General features: G+C 40.2%; 1 protein-coding gene across 1 annotated transcript; it reads right to left on the reverse strand.

The window, feature by feature from the left end:
- Positions 1–1,086: 1,086 nt before the first annotated feature.
- LOC121503887 (transmembrane protein 235-like) lies at positions 1,087–13,531 on the reverse strand. Its single transcript, XM_041778473.1, has 4 exons — positions 13,360–13,531; positions 12,152–12,229; positions 11,176–11,313; positions 1,087–1,331 (listed from the first exon to the last, which is right to left on the reverse strand). The coding sequence occupies exons 1-4, from the start codon at positions 13,529–13,531 to the stop codon at positions 1,087–1,089; spliced, it is 633 nt and encodes a 210-aa protein (XP_041634407.1).
- Between the last annotated feature and the right edge of the window lie 393 nt (positions 13,532–13,924).

Consider the following 13,924-nt stretch of genomic DNA (forward strand, 5'->3'; position numbering starts at 1 on the left):
CATGATGAAGAATCTCCCAATCAGTTGGTCCAGTCTTTCTTTAAATTGCTAGACATAATGTTTCTGCAGACTTTTGAGTTAATTTTGCTGCTGCTGTCATCAATGAAGGTTAAAGAGCCCATCCCGGAAGAAGCCATGCAAGCCCAAGCTATGACATTACCTCCTCTATGTTTCACAGATGAGCTTGTATGTTTGGGATTTTTGAGGCTCATCTCTTTGCTCTTTGGAAAACCCTGGCCTTTCTATTCTTCTTACTAATGAGTAGTTTGCATCTTCTGGTGAAGCCTATATACTTTTGTTCATGAAGTCTGTGAACAGTAGATGGTGATACCTTCAGTCTTGCCCTCTGTAGGTTGTTGTTGATGTCACTAACAGTTGTTTTAGGGTCTTTCTTTACAGCTCTCACAGTGTTTCTTTCATCAACAGCTGATGTTTTCCTTGTTTAACGTCTGTTACTGAGTACACCAGTGGTTTCTTTCTATTTTAGGATGTTCTGAATGGTTGTACTGGCTATGGCCAATGTTTGTGCAATGGCTCTGATTGAGTTTCCATCTTCTCTCAGCTTCACAATAGCTTGTTTTTCACCCATAGACAGCTCTCTTGTTTTCATGGTGGTTACACCTCTAACTATGAATGCTGTCTCCACAGGCAAAACTAAAATCTGAAACTGAGCGTAGACATTCAGCACTCGCCATAAAACACACTTGTCAGTTACGTGTGCCAGTACTTTAGTTCACATGAAAAATTGGTGGGTTCAAAGAAAAGGTGCTGTTTTCTCAGTTGTGTATCAAATCTAGATGTTAAAACCTGGAAATCAAAGCTGAACTGTTGATCTCTTGTCTCCTATTCATCTTTTAAGTCAAACCCAAATGTTTTCATTGTAGAGTAAAAATAACAGCACTGGCCTCACTGTTCCAATACTTTTGGAGGGGCATAAATGTTTTCAGTTAAGCTAAGGCAAATTGCACCAACATTTTGTGGTCTCGGCACATAACCTGCTTAATTAAAATAAATAAATGAATCAATAAATAACAACAACCCACCCAGTGGGTTTTAAATGTCACTTAGGCATCAAAAAGCATCCGTCTATAACATGGCAACGGTTACGCCTGAGTCATAGCGCCCCTTTGTCTGAATTATCCTGGCAGCCAGCATGAGCAGCAGGCCGGCGGCAACCTCCAGGCTGTAGGAGAGCCAAGCTAAGGCGAAGGACCAGCCGAAGGAGACGTCCACATTGGCCAGGATCTCCGGAGACACGATCTGCTGGAACACATCCATAGCCTGGTTGGAGTATTTGATGTAGAAGCTGACTCCAGTGAGAGTGAAAAGACCTGATGAAGCACAAAAACAGAACAGATGTCACTGTGACCCACAATCCCCAGTAGAGCTGCACAGTTTAATTTATTGTAATCCCAGTCACAACTGTGACCTTCCCACCATTAAAGAAATAGTTGTAGGCGGTTATTTATATTGAAATGCATGCTCTTCCTTTAAAAAGGTCTTTGTGGTTGTCTAATGACAATATTTTTGAAAATAAATTATCCCATCTTAACTATGTTAAGAGATATTTTATATATTTTAATGTTTAATTGCACACAACAGTATGTGTAGGACACACAAAGAAAACATCACCTGCAGAACGGCATGTGCACGACATTGCATTTTAGAATGACCTTTAGAAATAAAAATTCACTGTTTCCATTGCTGTAGCCATGTAGCATCTTCATATTTTCCTACAGTGTTGTCTGTAAAGTCGAGTACATTACAGACTTCCCTTATCCCGTGCGAAATGCTCTGCACCAACATCAGGGGGGTAACTCACAAATTATCAGAGGTCCACAGATAATACTAGACCTGTGTGAATAGTACTTTAGTCTTTTATTTAGCTGTAGAATGTGTATCCAGCAGTTGGTGCTTTTAAGGGCTGCTTTTTGTGTCATATTTGCCCAAATCTATGGGGCCGAAATGCCAGAGCTTAACTGTTTTCCCAGTCCAGCCCTTGATGTAGCTTAGTGGTGGGATATTAGTTTTTCAAGAATAAAAAACAAAATCATCATTGATCAAAATAATTGTGATTAATATTTTAGCCAAAATTGTGCAGCCCTAAGGCCGACCACACACTAGACGATTTTTAAATCTTTAATGATTTTAAAACTGTTGGAGACCACACACCTGCCAACCTGCCTACGACCTCGCGTGATCACGTGACATCAGAAAAAAAAGAAACAAACATGGATGTCTGTTACAGGTGGTGTTAGAGGTGCAGTAAAAATCTTAAAACGAGGGAAAGACTCAGGATGAAATCCTGGCTGGAATGAAGGTACAGTTGTGTTTATTGTTATGAGCAGTGAAAGTATGTGTGATACGTCTGGTGATGTTACCCAGTCTGCTTGCTCTCATTGGTTGTTGTAGGTACTCTGTCAGCTGCTCTATGACCTAGAATCGTAAATATTAAACATATTTGATATTTGCGATTCAGGGTCTGGGAGGCTATGATGCAATTTGGAGCAGTAAATTAATTGTGTAGACACCACACACATGTAGACTACTCAGACAAATAATTGTTCGCGACGAGGCTCAAGTCGAGATACGCCCCCACAATCATTGGGGGAGTCAAAGCTTGCCTAAAATCAGGCTTAAAATCCTGTAGTGTGTGGCCGGCCTATGTCAGTGTTCACAGCGCTCCAGCGTGCACCCTTATCTAGTGGATCTGTTTCTGAAGTGGGTTGCAGAGCAGTTTTCACTGGGTGGTGACTAGGTGTCTGGAAAAAAAAAAAAGTGTTGGCAAAAGTCCTTAAGTCCTTATTGGACATGCATCAAAACCTTTTATTTTGCCCTGTTTTACAGTGAAATTGGGTAAATTTAAATGTTTGTTTAATATTTCAACTATTTTATCTCCTCTACTTGCAATAATGGCTACTTTTCCCATACAATGAAGTTATTTTACAAGTTCTCATCATTATGTCAATTTTTGCCAGTTTTCCAAAGTTGGCAAAAATTGATATAATGATGCATTGTTGAACACTTTTTGGAAACTTGGGTCATGATCTGTCACAAGACAGACTGGTGGGTCCTTAGGCGGGATAAGATGAGAACCACTGGCAGAGAGCAGTGTTCCCAAAACAGGGGGTCATGGGGGGGGGGGGGGGGGGTTGCAGGATGTCTTCCAAAAAATACATAGAATATTTAATATGATTAAAAGTGGCAAATTGTATCCATTAATGTAAAAATATTTCAAATGAGTTTAATTTGAAATAAAAACTTCATTGTTAAGTGAGATTTGTGCTTAAATGTAAGTAAAATATACAAAAACAACCTGAAATTTAAATTTGTACATGATGCTTTGTGTAACATTGTATGGTACCCTAGGCCATGCTTACTTCCATGGAAGGTGGGGGTCCCAGTCTCTGGCACTGTTACTTTTGGGATTGAAAACTTTGGGAACCCTTGGTCTAGAGCAGCTGAAGAGACAAGATCCCCAAGAAGAGTTCATGTGGGAAGTGGGAAAACAAAAGATAGCAACCATGTATAGAAATAACATTTAAACAAAAGGTCATGTTGTCTGTTTGGGGGTAATTTGCTGTTCACTTTGATGTTATTCTGTTTTTTTTTTTCCTTCTACCATGGGTGAGTGTGTTTGCTGTTTAAAAGATTCATGTTTTCTTTGGGTTATGTGTGTTTTATGTTTAATTAGGCCCTGCTCTGCCGTGCTGTAACCTACCTACAAAGGAAATAGAAAGTCCATGTATTGTATTGCATTTTGAAATTCACCAGATGCTCTGGGCTGTCCCCTGACTCGCTTCCCATCTCCGTCCAATCTGCTCTCCTGTGTTTGATGCATTTTGGCAACGGGATAATTTCAGTCATTAAAATACATTATATAAAAAAACCCTTGATGTCTACATTATACAGCAATTTTCTTAAATTGTAATCCAATTACTTCATCTACAGGAAGAAGCTGGGCGGCTTTTACTTTGTGTCCATTGGGGTTTTTTGTCTTCTCAGATGAAACGTCTTGCACACCAATTACCACAGTGGTGAGCAGAGCAGAATAACATATCAGAGAATCTCAGCCCAAAAACAACTTAAACAGCGTGTTGTTGCCACTGCATTCAGACTGACCTTTAGTTCAACAGCATGGTTGGCACAACCATTATAACCCAAACAGTTGTCACTAGCAATTAACCTCTGTAAATTACCGACCATTCAAAATGATGACTGTGGACTAGTCAGCCTGTACCTATCAAGTAGCGGGTGTAATTTGTATGCAGGAAAACCAGTGTAGGTAAAGAGACAGTGATAGGAGTGCTACAGAGGGAACAGCACATCCTGCAGACCCCCTTGGTTTGAAAGATCCTGTAATCAATTTTATATAGACCACAGTAATAACTGGAGACTGCTGGTAAGAAAAATGTGAAATGCCTTCCCTGGTTTGGGCAAGGACTCATAAACACATAACTTGCACTCTGAGAAGAGCAATACCAATTTGGGCATTTTAATGGAGTGCAGGTCATTTTTCACATCAACCTTGAGCTGCAGAGTCGAAACCAAGCCAAAGTGAAAACGGAGCAAGATGGAAATGCCAGTTTTTCAGATTTCACATCCACAAAAGCCCGCTTGAAATCTTTGGCTACATTTGCTTGAGTGGAATTTGAAGGACCTTTTACCACATTCCCTAATATAAAACCAATGTTTCGATGAACATTTTAAAATGCTAAGTTTTGAATCCATTTCTTATACCAAAGGATTTTTAAATATCTGTGAATGCAGACCTCAAATGTTCAGATGAAAGCTGGACATCTGGTACAAGGCATGAAATAAGCTCTCTCCTCTGTGTGACAGGGGAGGCTGGCCCTGTCAGCAGAGATGACGAGGTGTATAATAAGACCGTCTACTGCTATGAAAGATTCCTGCCTTCACCCTCGATCTCCCCCTAAATCAAGATTCAAGCTCCTTGCCTTTGAGTTTGTGGTGATTCAAATGCATTCGCTTGCGATTTTTCTTTGTGAGACTGCTGGTCTAAATTCGCCATTTCAGGAAAAAGGCAATCCTTCTGTTATTGCATTGTTGTTGAAAGTGAGTGTCTGCACTTTCATTTCAGGAATTAGACAAGGTGTCCTTACTTCAAAGACCAAGAAGGCAGGGCTTTAGGCCTGGTGGTTAAGTTTGCACACCTATGCATAGAGGATGTTGGCCCTGAAGCAGACTGCCTGGGTTTGAGACGGACCTCTTCTCCATTCATTCCCCACTCTCTCTCTATCCACATTTCTGACTCTATCTCCTGCATCTATGCAAGAAAGGCAAAAAAAGCCCAAAAACAAAGACCGTGATGATTGGGGTGGCATTAAGAAATGCTGACTGGCCACTAGTTGTGTCAGTACTGCCACAGGTTAAATTTCGCCATTTTTACCACCAGTTTAAATGCATGCGTTGTGTCGTAGTGCACACACAAGACATAACAAGTATCGCCGTTAACATAGTGGAGTGATATGTAACAGACAACAGCTCAGTCTGAATGCAGCCATCAGAATGTTTCACTCTGACACTAAAAAGCATCCAGGTCATGCCAAAGTCACCCATTTGTGTCAGTGTAATTAACATGAATCACAGCAGTGGTTAATAAAGTGTTGTCTCTCACAAAGCATCTCTCAAATCACATGCGTCAGTACTAAATACGTCATATTTTGAGTTTAAAGCTAAATAAGTTCTTTAAGTTAATAATGTTAACATAAAATACAAGCTATACATTTAACATTGGGTTAAAATAGCAGTCAGATTTCAATTGCCTAACATGTTTACAACTTGCTGTTGAAAAAGAGAAGTAAGGACTGTAGGTGGCCTAGTGGTTTGGGGTGTGCCATGTGCACAGATGGCCCCGGTTCAAATCCGGCCCGGGGCCCTTTACTGCATGTCTGTACTCCGCTCTCGTCCCTGTTTCCGACTCTATCCACTGTCCTCCTCTATCACAATAAAGGCACAAAAATGCCCAAAATCAATCTTAAAAAAAAAAGAAGAGAGAAGTAGAAGAAGAAGAAAAACAGAGGCACTTAAACTCATTTCCGGAGAGTGCAAATTGGCAGTGCATGGTTTGGGACCATACCAGCTGTGGTTAAGCGATCTGTACTGGATTTAAGTGTACCAGACGGCCAACCAGCCAGGCAAACACTTTATTACTACATTTCCTCTAATATAGACCGGTAGTCAAACTGCAGCTGGGCCCCTTATTATGGCTGGGGTCGTGGTCCACATATGCAGTTAAGGGCTGGCCCCCCTTTAATGCCCGGGCATTGTAAATGATTAACATGCTAATTCCCATTTATTATTTTAATTCGAAACAGCGCAGCTTTCAGGGCTTTCAGATGTGAGTCTGTTTTAAACAGCACGGCTCTTCTTGACTCAATGAGAGAGATCGACCCACGTGACACTACTTGGCCAATCAAATCCTGTGCTCGGAGCTCACAAGCAAACCCAGAAAAATACCGTTAATGTTAGAGGTCCCAGAATGCACATGCACTCTAGCGTCACTTCCAGTGTGAAAGCAGGGGTGCACATTTAAGTGTATTTCTCCTTCATTATGGAAAATTTATAAATAAAAACTAGAGATGTTCCAATTCTGAAACCAGTACTGGAAATACAGCTGAGCATTAGCATTATAAACTGGAAATCAATTCTTTTTCAAATGTACTGCATACATGGACTTCCATTTTTAGAGCAGCGAAGAAGAACCAAAGGGTGAAAAAAGGGACCACGGCAGCAGCAAAATTTGGAGGCAGCATGACATTAATTATTCTCTGTACATATTTGTCAAAAACCCTTCCAGGCGGGTGTTGTCATATACGTCAAGAAATGACACACATTATTAATTTTTTTTTTTTTTTTTTTTTACATAAATCATAGCCTCTTACTTTGTACCTTGTCTTTAGACTAGTCAGTTAAATGCTATTTAAATGAGAATTTAGCTGTATGGGGAAATAGAAGCCAAGGGACATCCCTAGTTTTGACTCCAATCAACATAACTAGCAATATTTCAGTGACTGTAACATGGCTATTTAGGCTTCAATTTAAACAAAAGAAGGAGCTGTCAATGCACTATCCTCACTAATATACAGTAAGTGGTGTAGACCAATATAGTGGGCGGGTTTGCTGGCATCTCTATTCAGGGAGTCACAACAAAAAATGCACTAAAGTGACAGCTATGGATGAGTTTCTCCATGATTTGTCTCAGGGAATTATCTTAACATAACTGCATATAGATTAGATGTTTGTGTTCTAATGGATGAATGGCTTTCTGTTGCTCTTCCTGAAGTTAATTCTATTAATTTGATGGGTTTGTTTTTATTTAAAATTTGGCAGTCCAAGGACAGAGTGGGCTATGGCTTTGGATTTGAAGCTGTACAAATAAATAATTAAATTGACCTGTCTTAGTGAAATCCATTTAACATCTGACAAACAATATTTCATTTGGAAAAACAAAACCAAAACAACACAAAAATGTAAAAGAGTCTGGCTCCATCCTTCAATCAAGATCAAGCTCCTCTGCAATTGTGCACCACTCAATCTCAATCAGCAATCACTCCACATTGCTTAATCAATACTGTTCGTTTTGCCAACACCCCAACGATAGAAGTGTTTGTTGGTACGCTGCAATCTTGTTCAGGCCCATCAGGAATCATCCAGATTTTGATTTACTTTTGTAACAATGGCTGACAAAGGGTAATTAAATATCATCTAAGTCTATTTTTGTTATTCTCATAATTCAGTGGTTAAGCATTGTTTGGAGAATGTGCTAAAGATGTAATTCTACACAGGGGGGTCCTCTCAGTATAATTACATTTACATTTGGACGATTTGAGTGCATTGTGCAACGTCAAAAACTATCAGATTGCATAAAAACACTAAAGTCTCACATGATTCTCCCATGTAAGTTATAAGTGTTTGTTTTTGTTCAATGATAATGCCTTATTTTCTGCTTCACACAGAGTGAGTTAAGACTTAACTCAGTAGTACACATGAGATCTAAAACAGGGATCTTTGTGGACTGCACAACTTTGCACCTTTGCAAATGAGTCAGGACAGCACTGTGTAATTCACAAAACCTATGCAAAGGGTTAAATGTTCATATATATTTGCTGCAGAGAAGACAGCATCACCTGAGTACAGTATGCAGGAGCTATGACTATTAATACACTTTAATTGTTGCTGCGCTGCAGCAAGGAGGGTTGGAGGGTTTTTCCTCTCAGTTGTCCTTCATTGCTTCATTCAGAGAGCGAGCTTTGTTTTGAATGGTGAACTTAAATGGAATTTTTCCAAGCCAGACAAAAGAAAACATCTTTAAGTAGACAGAAATGTTCTCCATCTGCATGGGAGTACAGTTCAAGTAAAGGTATGGATAGCCTTTCTCCACATTAAGACCAAAACAAGAGTTAACAGCAGCAAGCTGAGCGTCCTTGTTATTCTCAAATTTCACTTACTCTGTCTGCACCTGAAACGCACTCCTGAGCAAATTGCTCCCTCTGTCGTTAATCTTTGCCATTCCACAGCACACACTCCGGTCCATTTCCTGAGCATGCCAGAAGTTCTATGCAGCTCGGCTTGGCTCTGCTCGAGGTATGTCTAAGGCCACTGCCAAAATGTGTCAATTCACATAGAAAACAGAAATGAGGCAGCGCAAAGCATCTCGTCAATTTCAAGATACAACACAATGCACTTACTCTGGAGTGTAAATCTCACCACTATATTGGCTTAAAGTCCCATCCTGTGGCACAAGCAACATGTCATCAGTCAGTCACACAGAGGTCATATGGTGCCATGTATGAGGAAAAGTCCATTTTGAAGGGAACCGAAATATCCTAACATACTCACCCATAGAAGCAACAAGTTAAAATCCCTGTAAAGTGATAAAAAACAATCTTTATTTTAGGTTTGTTTTATCACAGGCCACTGTGTTATGAACCACCAGGCCAAATTTCAGTCAAGAAAAACATCTCTAAGTTTAAAAAAATTAAGCTTCAAAATTGTGAAAAACCAGGCAACATCATCTGCTGGTGTGGGCGTGTCAGTTGAATGAGCTGAAGTCACACCCACTCACAAAAAATACAATCCTCTCAGATTTAAAAAAATGCTTCTGATCAGAGCGCAACTTCCTAGCTCAGAGAGACGGAGGTTGGGGATTAGATTTACTGTTTTCTGGCACAAATCTCTTTGTTATGAGACTTTTAATGACCCCTTGGCACTCATGGCTGATAGATTTGGGAAATTTACCTCACAATGACAGACTGTACTGAGATAAACTGCTTGGTGATTTTATATCTTTGCAGCGTTAGGGGGGTGAGGTAGTTCCCCATCAAGACTGGTGATGGCATAGGCTCATAGGCACAAATTATTTGTTTCTATCCAGATCAGAAAGAGTCACTGAAGACATACTATAAATAGATACACTGTAAATCACTGATGATGTTCATGTGTGTGCATGTGCTGATGTGTATGTACAGAATATGTGAATATGTAAATGAACATCTATACTCCCACAGTCCCAGATATGTCACAGCCACCCACACAAAGTGGGCAACTACATGTAAGCTATAGATGTTATAATTATTTTCAGTCAAGTAATAGAGTCCCACTTTCACCTTAATATGATGCACACTATGTGTGATTTTCTTAGATTCTGGTCTTGGTCCTTCTATGAGCTAAGGTGCACATATGATAATATGTGTATAGCTCATTTTTGTCTTCTGCATTTAAGTAATGTAGGCACACTTTTCTTCAGTTTATTTCGTTATATATAATTACTTTCCTTGAATGTGAGCTGTTGCAATAACCAAATTTCCCCCAATGGGGTATCAATAAGGATTTTTCTTTTCTTTATATTGCATCTAAAAGTCTGTGTGATATCAATTTCCTAAGTCAGAAAATGTAGCACTGTGAATGCACAGTCTTTGGGTTTCTGCATGTAAAAATGTACATGCTAAAGGGCAGTGGTTCTCAAAGTTTTTTTCAGCAATGTAGCCCCTGTGAAATATTTTTTCAACCAAGTACCCCCTAAACAGCATAAAGCTTTTTTGGCCAAAACAAAAGACGACTGTGACAGCCATCTGATTTATCAAACTTTATAAATGATAGACATTTATTTATTTATACTGCAGCACAGCACTACATCCAATGCTTGTATTCGTGTAAAATTCAGGGCCAGTGCTGATACCAGTATTTTTTTTATATAACTTTTGGTGAAACACTCTTTCCTCACCAACATTTTTTTTCTCATATTTAACAACAAAAAAGGATCAAAGTTTGTCCAGCAGGTCACATCTTTCTGCTCTCTGAATCATCCATTATTTGTGCTAAATGCCAACATTAAACTGGTATGACATAACAGATAAACACCTGCTACTGACATCAGTTCATGCCACATTATTTGCAGATGGCCACTGTTCGTCAAAACATCTTATTTCTCTGTGTCACCACCATGTTTGTCTCTGGTGGCGCTCGCTGTCCTCTGATTGTGTTTTCCCTCACTTTCTCTCTGCTCCTGGCTGTTTGGGGTTGAAAATATGCCTATCATTATTTTTCTCACATGTCTTTAGTACTGTTGGTACTATTTAACCTTAAAATAACATGCTGTATCATTTAAAGCATGTTTGATCGAAAAAAATTTGGACAACATTAGTCCCTCTGCTTGGGTATCATAAGCATCCTTTGGGAAATGGACCTGGAGATGCAGGAGACAGCAGGGACAAATCATGCACAAATTTGGAGCTATAAGCAAATGTACTCCTCTCCGATTGAATCTGACTCTCTGTGTATTTTATTCTCTCCAGTCAACTGCAAGAAATCAACATTTTCACACACCCCAATTTGCTATTTCGTAAAGCATCTCAGTCTGTTCATGAAGTTTGCTCTTGGAAGTTTGTCAGATAAAAGGGGTAAAAGTTGAAAATCTGAATCAGATGTTAAAGGGAGCAGTGAAACTTGAATATAGAAGGTTTCTATGCAAAGTTAGCATGCGCTCAAAGGCATATGCATATGTATGTAAGCATACGCTCTGGCACCCACACACGACTTCTGCAAATTGACAAGCAAACAGCTTGTTTCAGCTAAGCCCACATGCTGTGATTGCCGCAGGCTAAGAGGGATGCATAAGTAAATAAAATACAATAAAAAAGGACAAGGACTTACTGCAGAAGAGGAAGTATGATGATGATCCAGCCAGCAAGCTGGGGCTACAGGCCAGCGAACTGACTAGTCCAAGGATCCACCCAAACACCAGCAGGACCAGGCTGAGGGGCAGCAAGATGACCACCACCTTATGCAAGCCTGCAGACACAAGCACAAACAAAACTGTTTAATGGCTGAATCCCAATTCTCCCCTTAACCCTCAATCTTACCCTCAACCTCAACCTTTTCAGTCTTAACTCGCCCCTCAAAACCAAGTGTAAGGGCCATCTTGTGATTTAGAAATGGGACACCCCTTAATAGCAGTTAAGATTTCAGACTGTAGAGAGCAGTAATGTGCCAAGTCTGTCGATTCAGAGGAAGAAGAAGAAGAAGACTGCATGGTTACCTGCTTACGATCGTAAAAATAAAAGTAAATGTGACGCTACAAAAAGGCAAATAATCCATAAAATAACATTAAACTAAGATATTAGAGTGGTTTTCGTATTTTTTAGATTTCTATTAACAAAGAAATACTTACATTTGTAGTTCGATTTCTTCCCTGCATTTGCCACCATCTTTCTTTGAGTGAATAACCCTCAATACCAAGAGAGCTCCAAGAACATCTCAAAATTGAGGGTGATAAAGCCCTCAAACTCGCCCCTCAACTCAACTCTCGGGAGAATTTGGACAGCTTTCGCACTTCGTGGGAATGCCCAAGATTTTAAAAGATCATCTGGGGATGTTGTTATTATCCCTTCACAACAAATCAGCTGGATTTTTAGATTACTGCTGGGATCAACTGTTTGGAAACCATGCTGAGGGTTTCAGATTGATTTCTGCCACCCAGGGTGCCATTGGTTTTCATTTTCACTGTAAGCAAATTAACTCATTCAATATTAAGACATGCTTAAAGGGGCTTCTGACAGAGTAGACTAAGTATTACTTTATTCAACCTCATTATCATCTCCTTTGTTGGTTCACATATAAAACCACTCACCAAGAAGGTGCCTCTCTGCCTCCGACAGGCTGGACATATTTGCAGTGAAAGAGGGGATGACTGAGCTGCTGTTTGCTCCTGAAAATGTCAAGTGAAAAGGTTACACACGACACAGCTTAAGGACAGGTCTGCAGGAATGCAACTGGATTATGAACAATTTCACAATATCTATTTATTTTAGCATGAAGTTGTGCAAAATATTATGAGTATAGTTGGTTAATGAAACCAGTTAAAGAATCAGCACTGCATATATGACAGTTTTGCAGCAAGTACTTCTGTCACTTCATATGGCACATGCCACAGGTGTGAGCACAACATGGAGAGCTCCCACATTACAGCATGTGGGCTCATTTACTTGGCATTTACTGCGTGAACTCTTGGTGCCTTCAGCACCAAATGGGAGACCTCTGGGACCGAGCATCCAACAAGCAGATTATGTTGCAGCTGTGTGGTAAATCATCATTAAGGATCTTGCTGCCTCCTGCTTGCTCACCTGCAGCTGCATGAAGATTCTGGCAGGGGTTAGAGCTGCTACAATTAATTACTAGAAATGGGAAAAGCACTTCAGGGTTGAGAGCTATTTCACTGATTTGTAAAGATATATTTAATGTTTGGCTATTATCATATTGTTGAGTTAATAATTCAGTTTTTTTTGTCATTTTTCTCCAAGTTGGATGCTCTGCCGCGTTACCCTCTTCTGTGTAACACAACTGAGATCACTACACCCAGTTTTGTAACCCCTGAGTTCTCCAACTCCACCGTGAAGAGGTCAGAAATAAATCAACACTTCTGCCGTGAACTGCTGTTGACACGAGCCTTGTTACGCAGCAACATCCGAGACCCATGATCGATGAACATGCTTGGACACGTTAAAGCTCAGTAGTATCACAGTTGTGACATCGATTTTCCTCTTTTGTTATCATTACGCACGATCGATACTGTTTTTTACAGACACATCAAAGAACATACGTGATGACTGAAAAACTGTCACTCTCTAGAAAAGACAGACAGCCCGAATATATCTACGACGCGTTTTACGCACGAAAGTGACAGTGATGCCAAATGAATTATGGAGCATGTAAATGCCTCTCCAGTGAGAAGCAGCGGTAAAGTTAATGTAGAAAAAAGACCGGCTCTGTGTGAATTCAGTTGCAGCTCACAGATCACTCTCTTTGGGTGAAAGCTTGTACAAAGTAGGACTCACATACCTTCAATAATTCTCCACAGTCCAGAGTGTGAACTCAGGTCGTCGGGACCTGTGTGGTTGTCTCTCTTCACATCGATGATATACCAGTAATCAGTCCCAATAGCCAGAGCGAGGAGGCAAAAACTGAGCAAACCTGCGAATCCAGCAGCAGGGACAACCAGTCCGTATCTCATTGTGTACCTGCAGCACACACGCAGCTGTGCCCTGAGAAAGTTGATGTATTTTTTTTTACCACACTGTACTCTGTAATTGCGCTCCAAGAGATGTGATGCGTAAAAACTCTTTACATGGGTGCTTCCCTGGTAAAACTGGCTGCCAAGATGCAGGAATGGATGAAAAATGAGAAAGAAGGAAAAAAAATTATCCAGGAATGCTTCCCAGTCTCCGTTAATGGAAAAGAGAGACAATACACCTTTCTCTGTGCTAGTTCATCACTCTCTGACGGTGCTTGACAACGCAGCAGCGCTTCTTGAGTGAACCTCAGATTCAAATAAAGGGAGTACCACATCCCGCATCCGGTGTGGAATTCCAAAATAAAACCTCAGATGGGAAATGTTGCGAAAAAA

Source organism: Cheilinus undulatus, linkage group 21, assembly GCF_018320785.1.
Source record: "Cheilinus undulatus linkage group 21, ASM1832078v1, whole genome shotgun sequence".
NCBI lineage: Eukaryota > Metazoa > Chordata > Actinopteri > Labriformes > Labridae > Cheilinus > Cheilinus undulatus.

Bases quoted from the DNA above. Each gene is read 5' to 3' on its own strand.
- LOC121503887 (XM_041778473.1), bottom strand. From the start codon at position 13,531: ATGAGATACGGACTGGTTGTCCCTGCTGCTGGATTCGCAGGTTTGCTC. The intron at 11,314-12,151 runs GTGAGTGGTTTT...TTGTGTCTGCAG, and splicing joins GGCAGAGAGGCACCTTCTTG to GCTTGCATAAGGTGGTGGTC. The intron at 1,332-11,175 runs GTAAGTCCTTGT...GTGCTTCATCAG, and splicing joins ATCATACTTCCTCTTCTGCA to GTCTTTTCACTCTCACTGGA.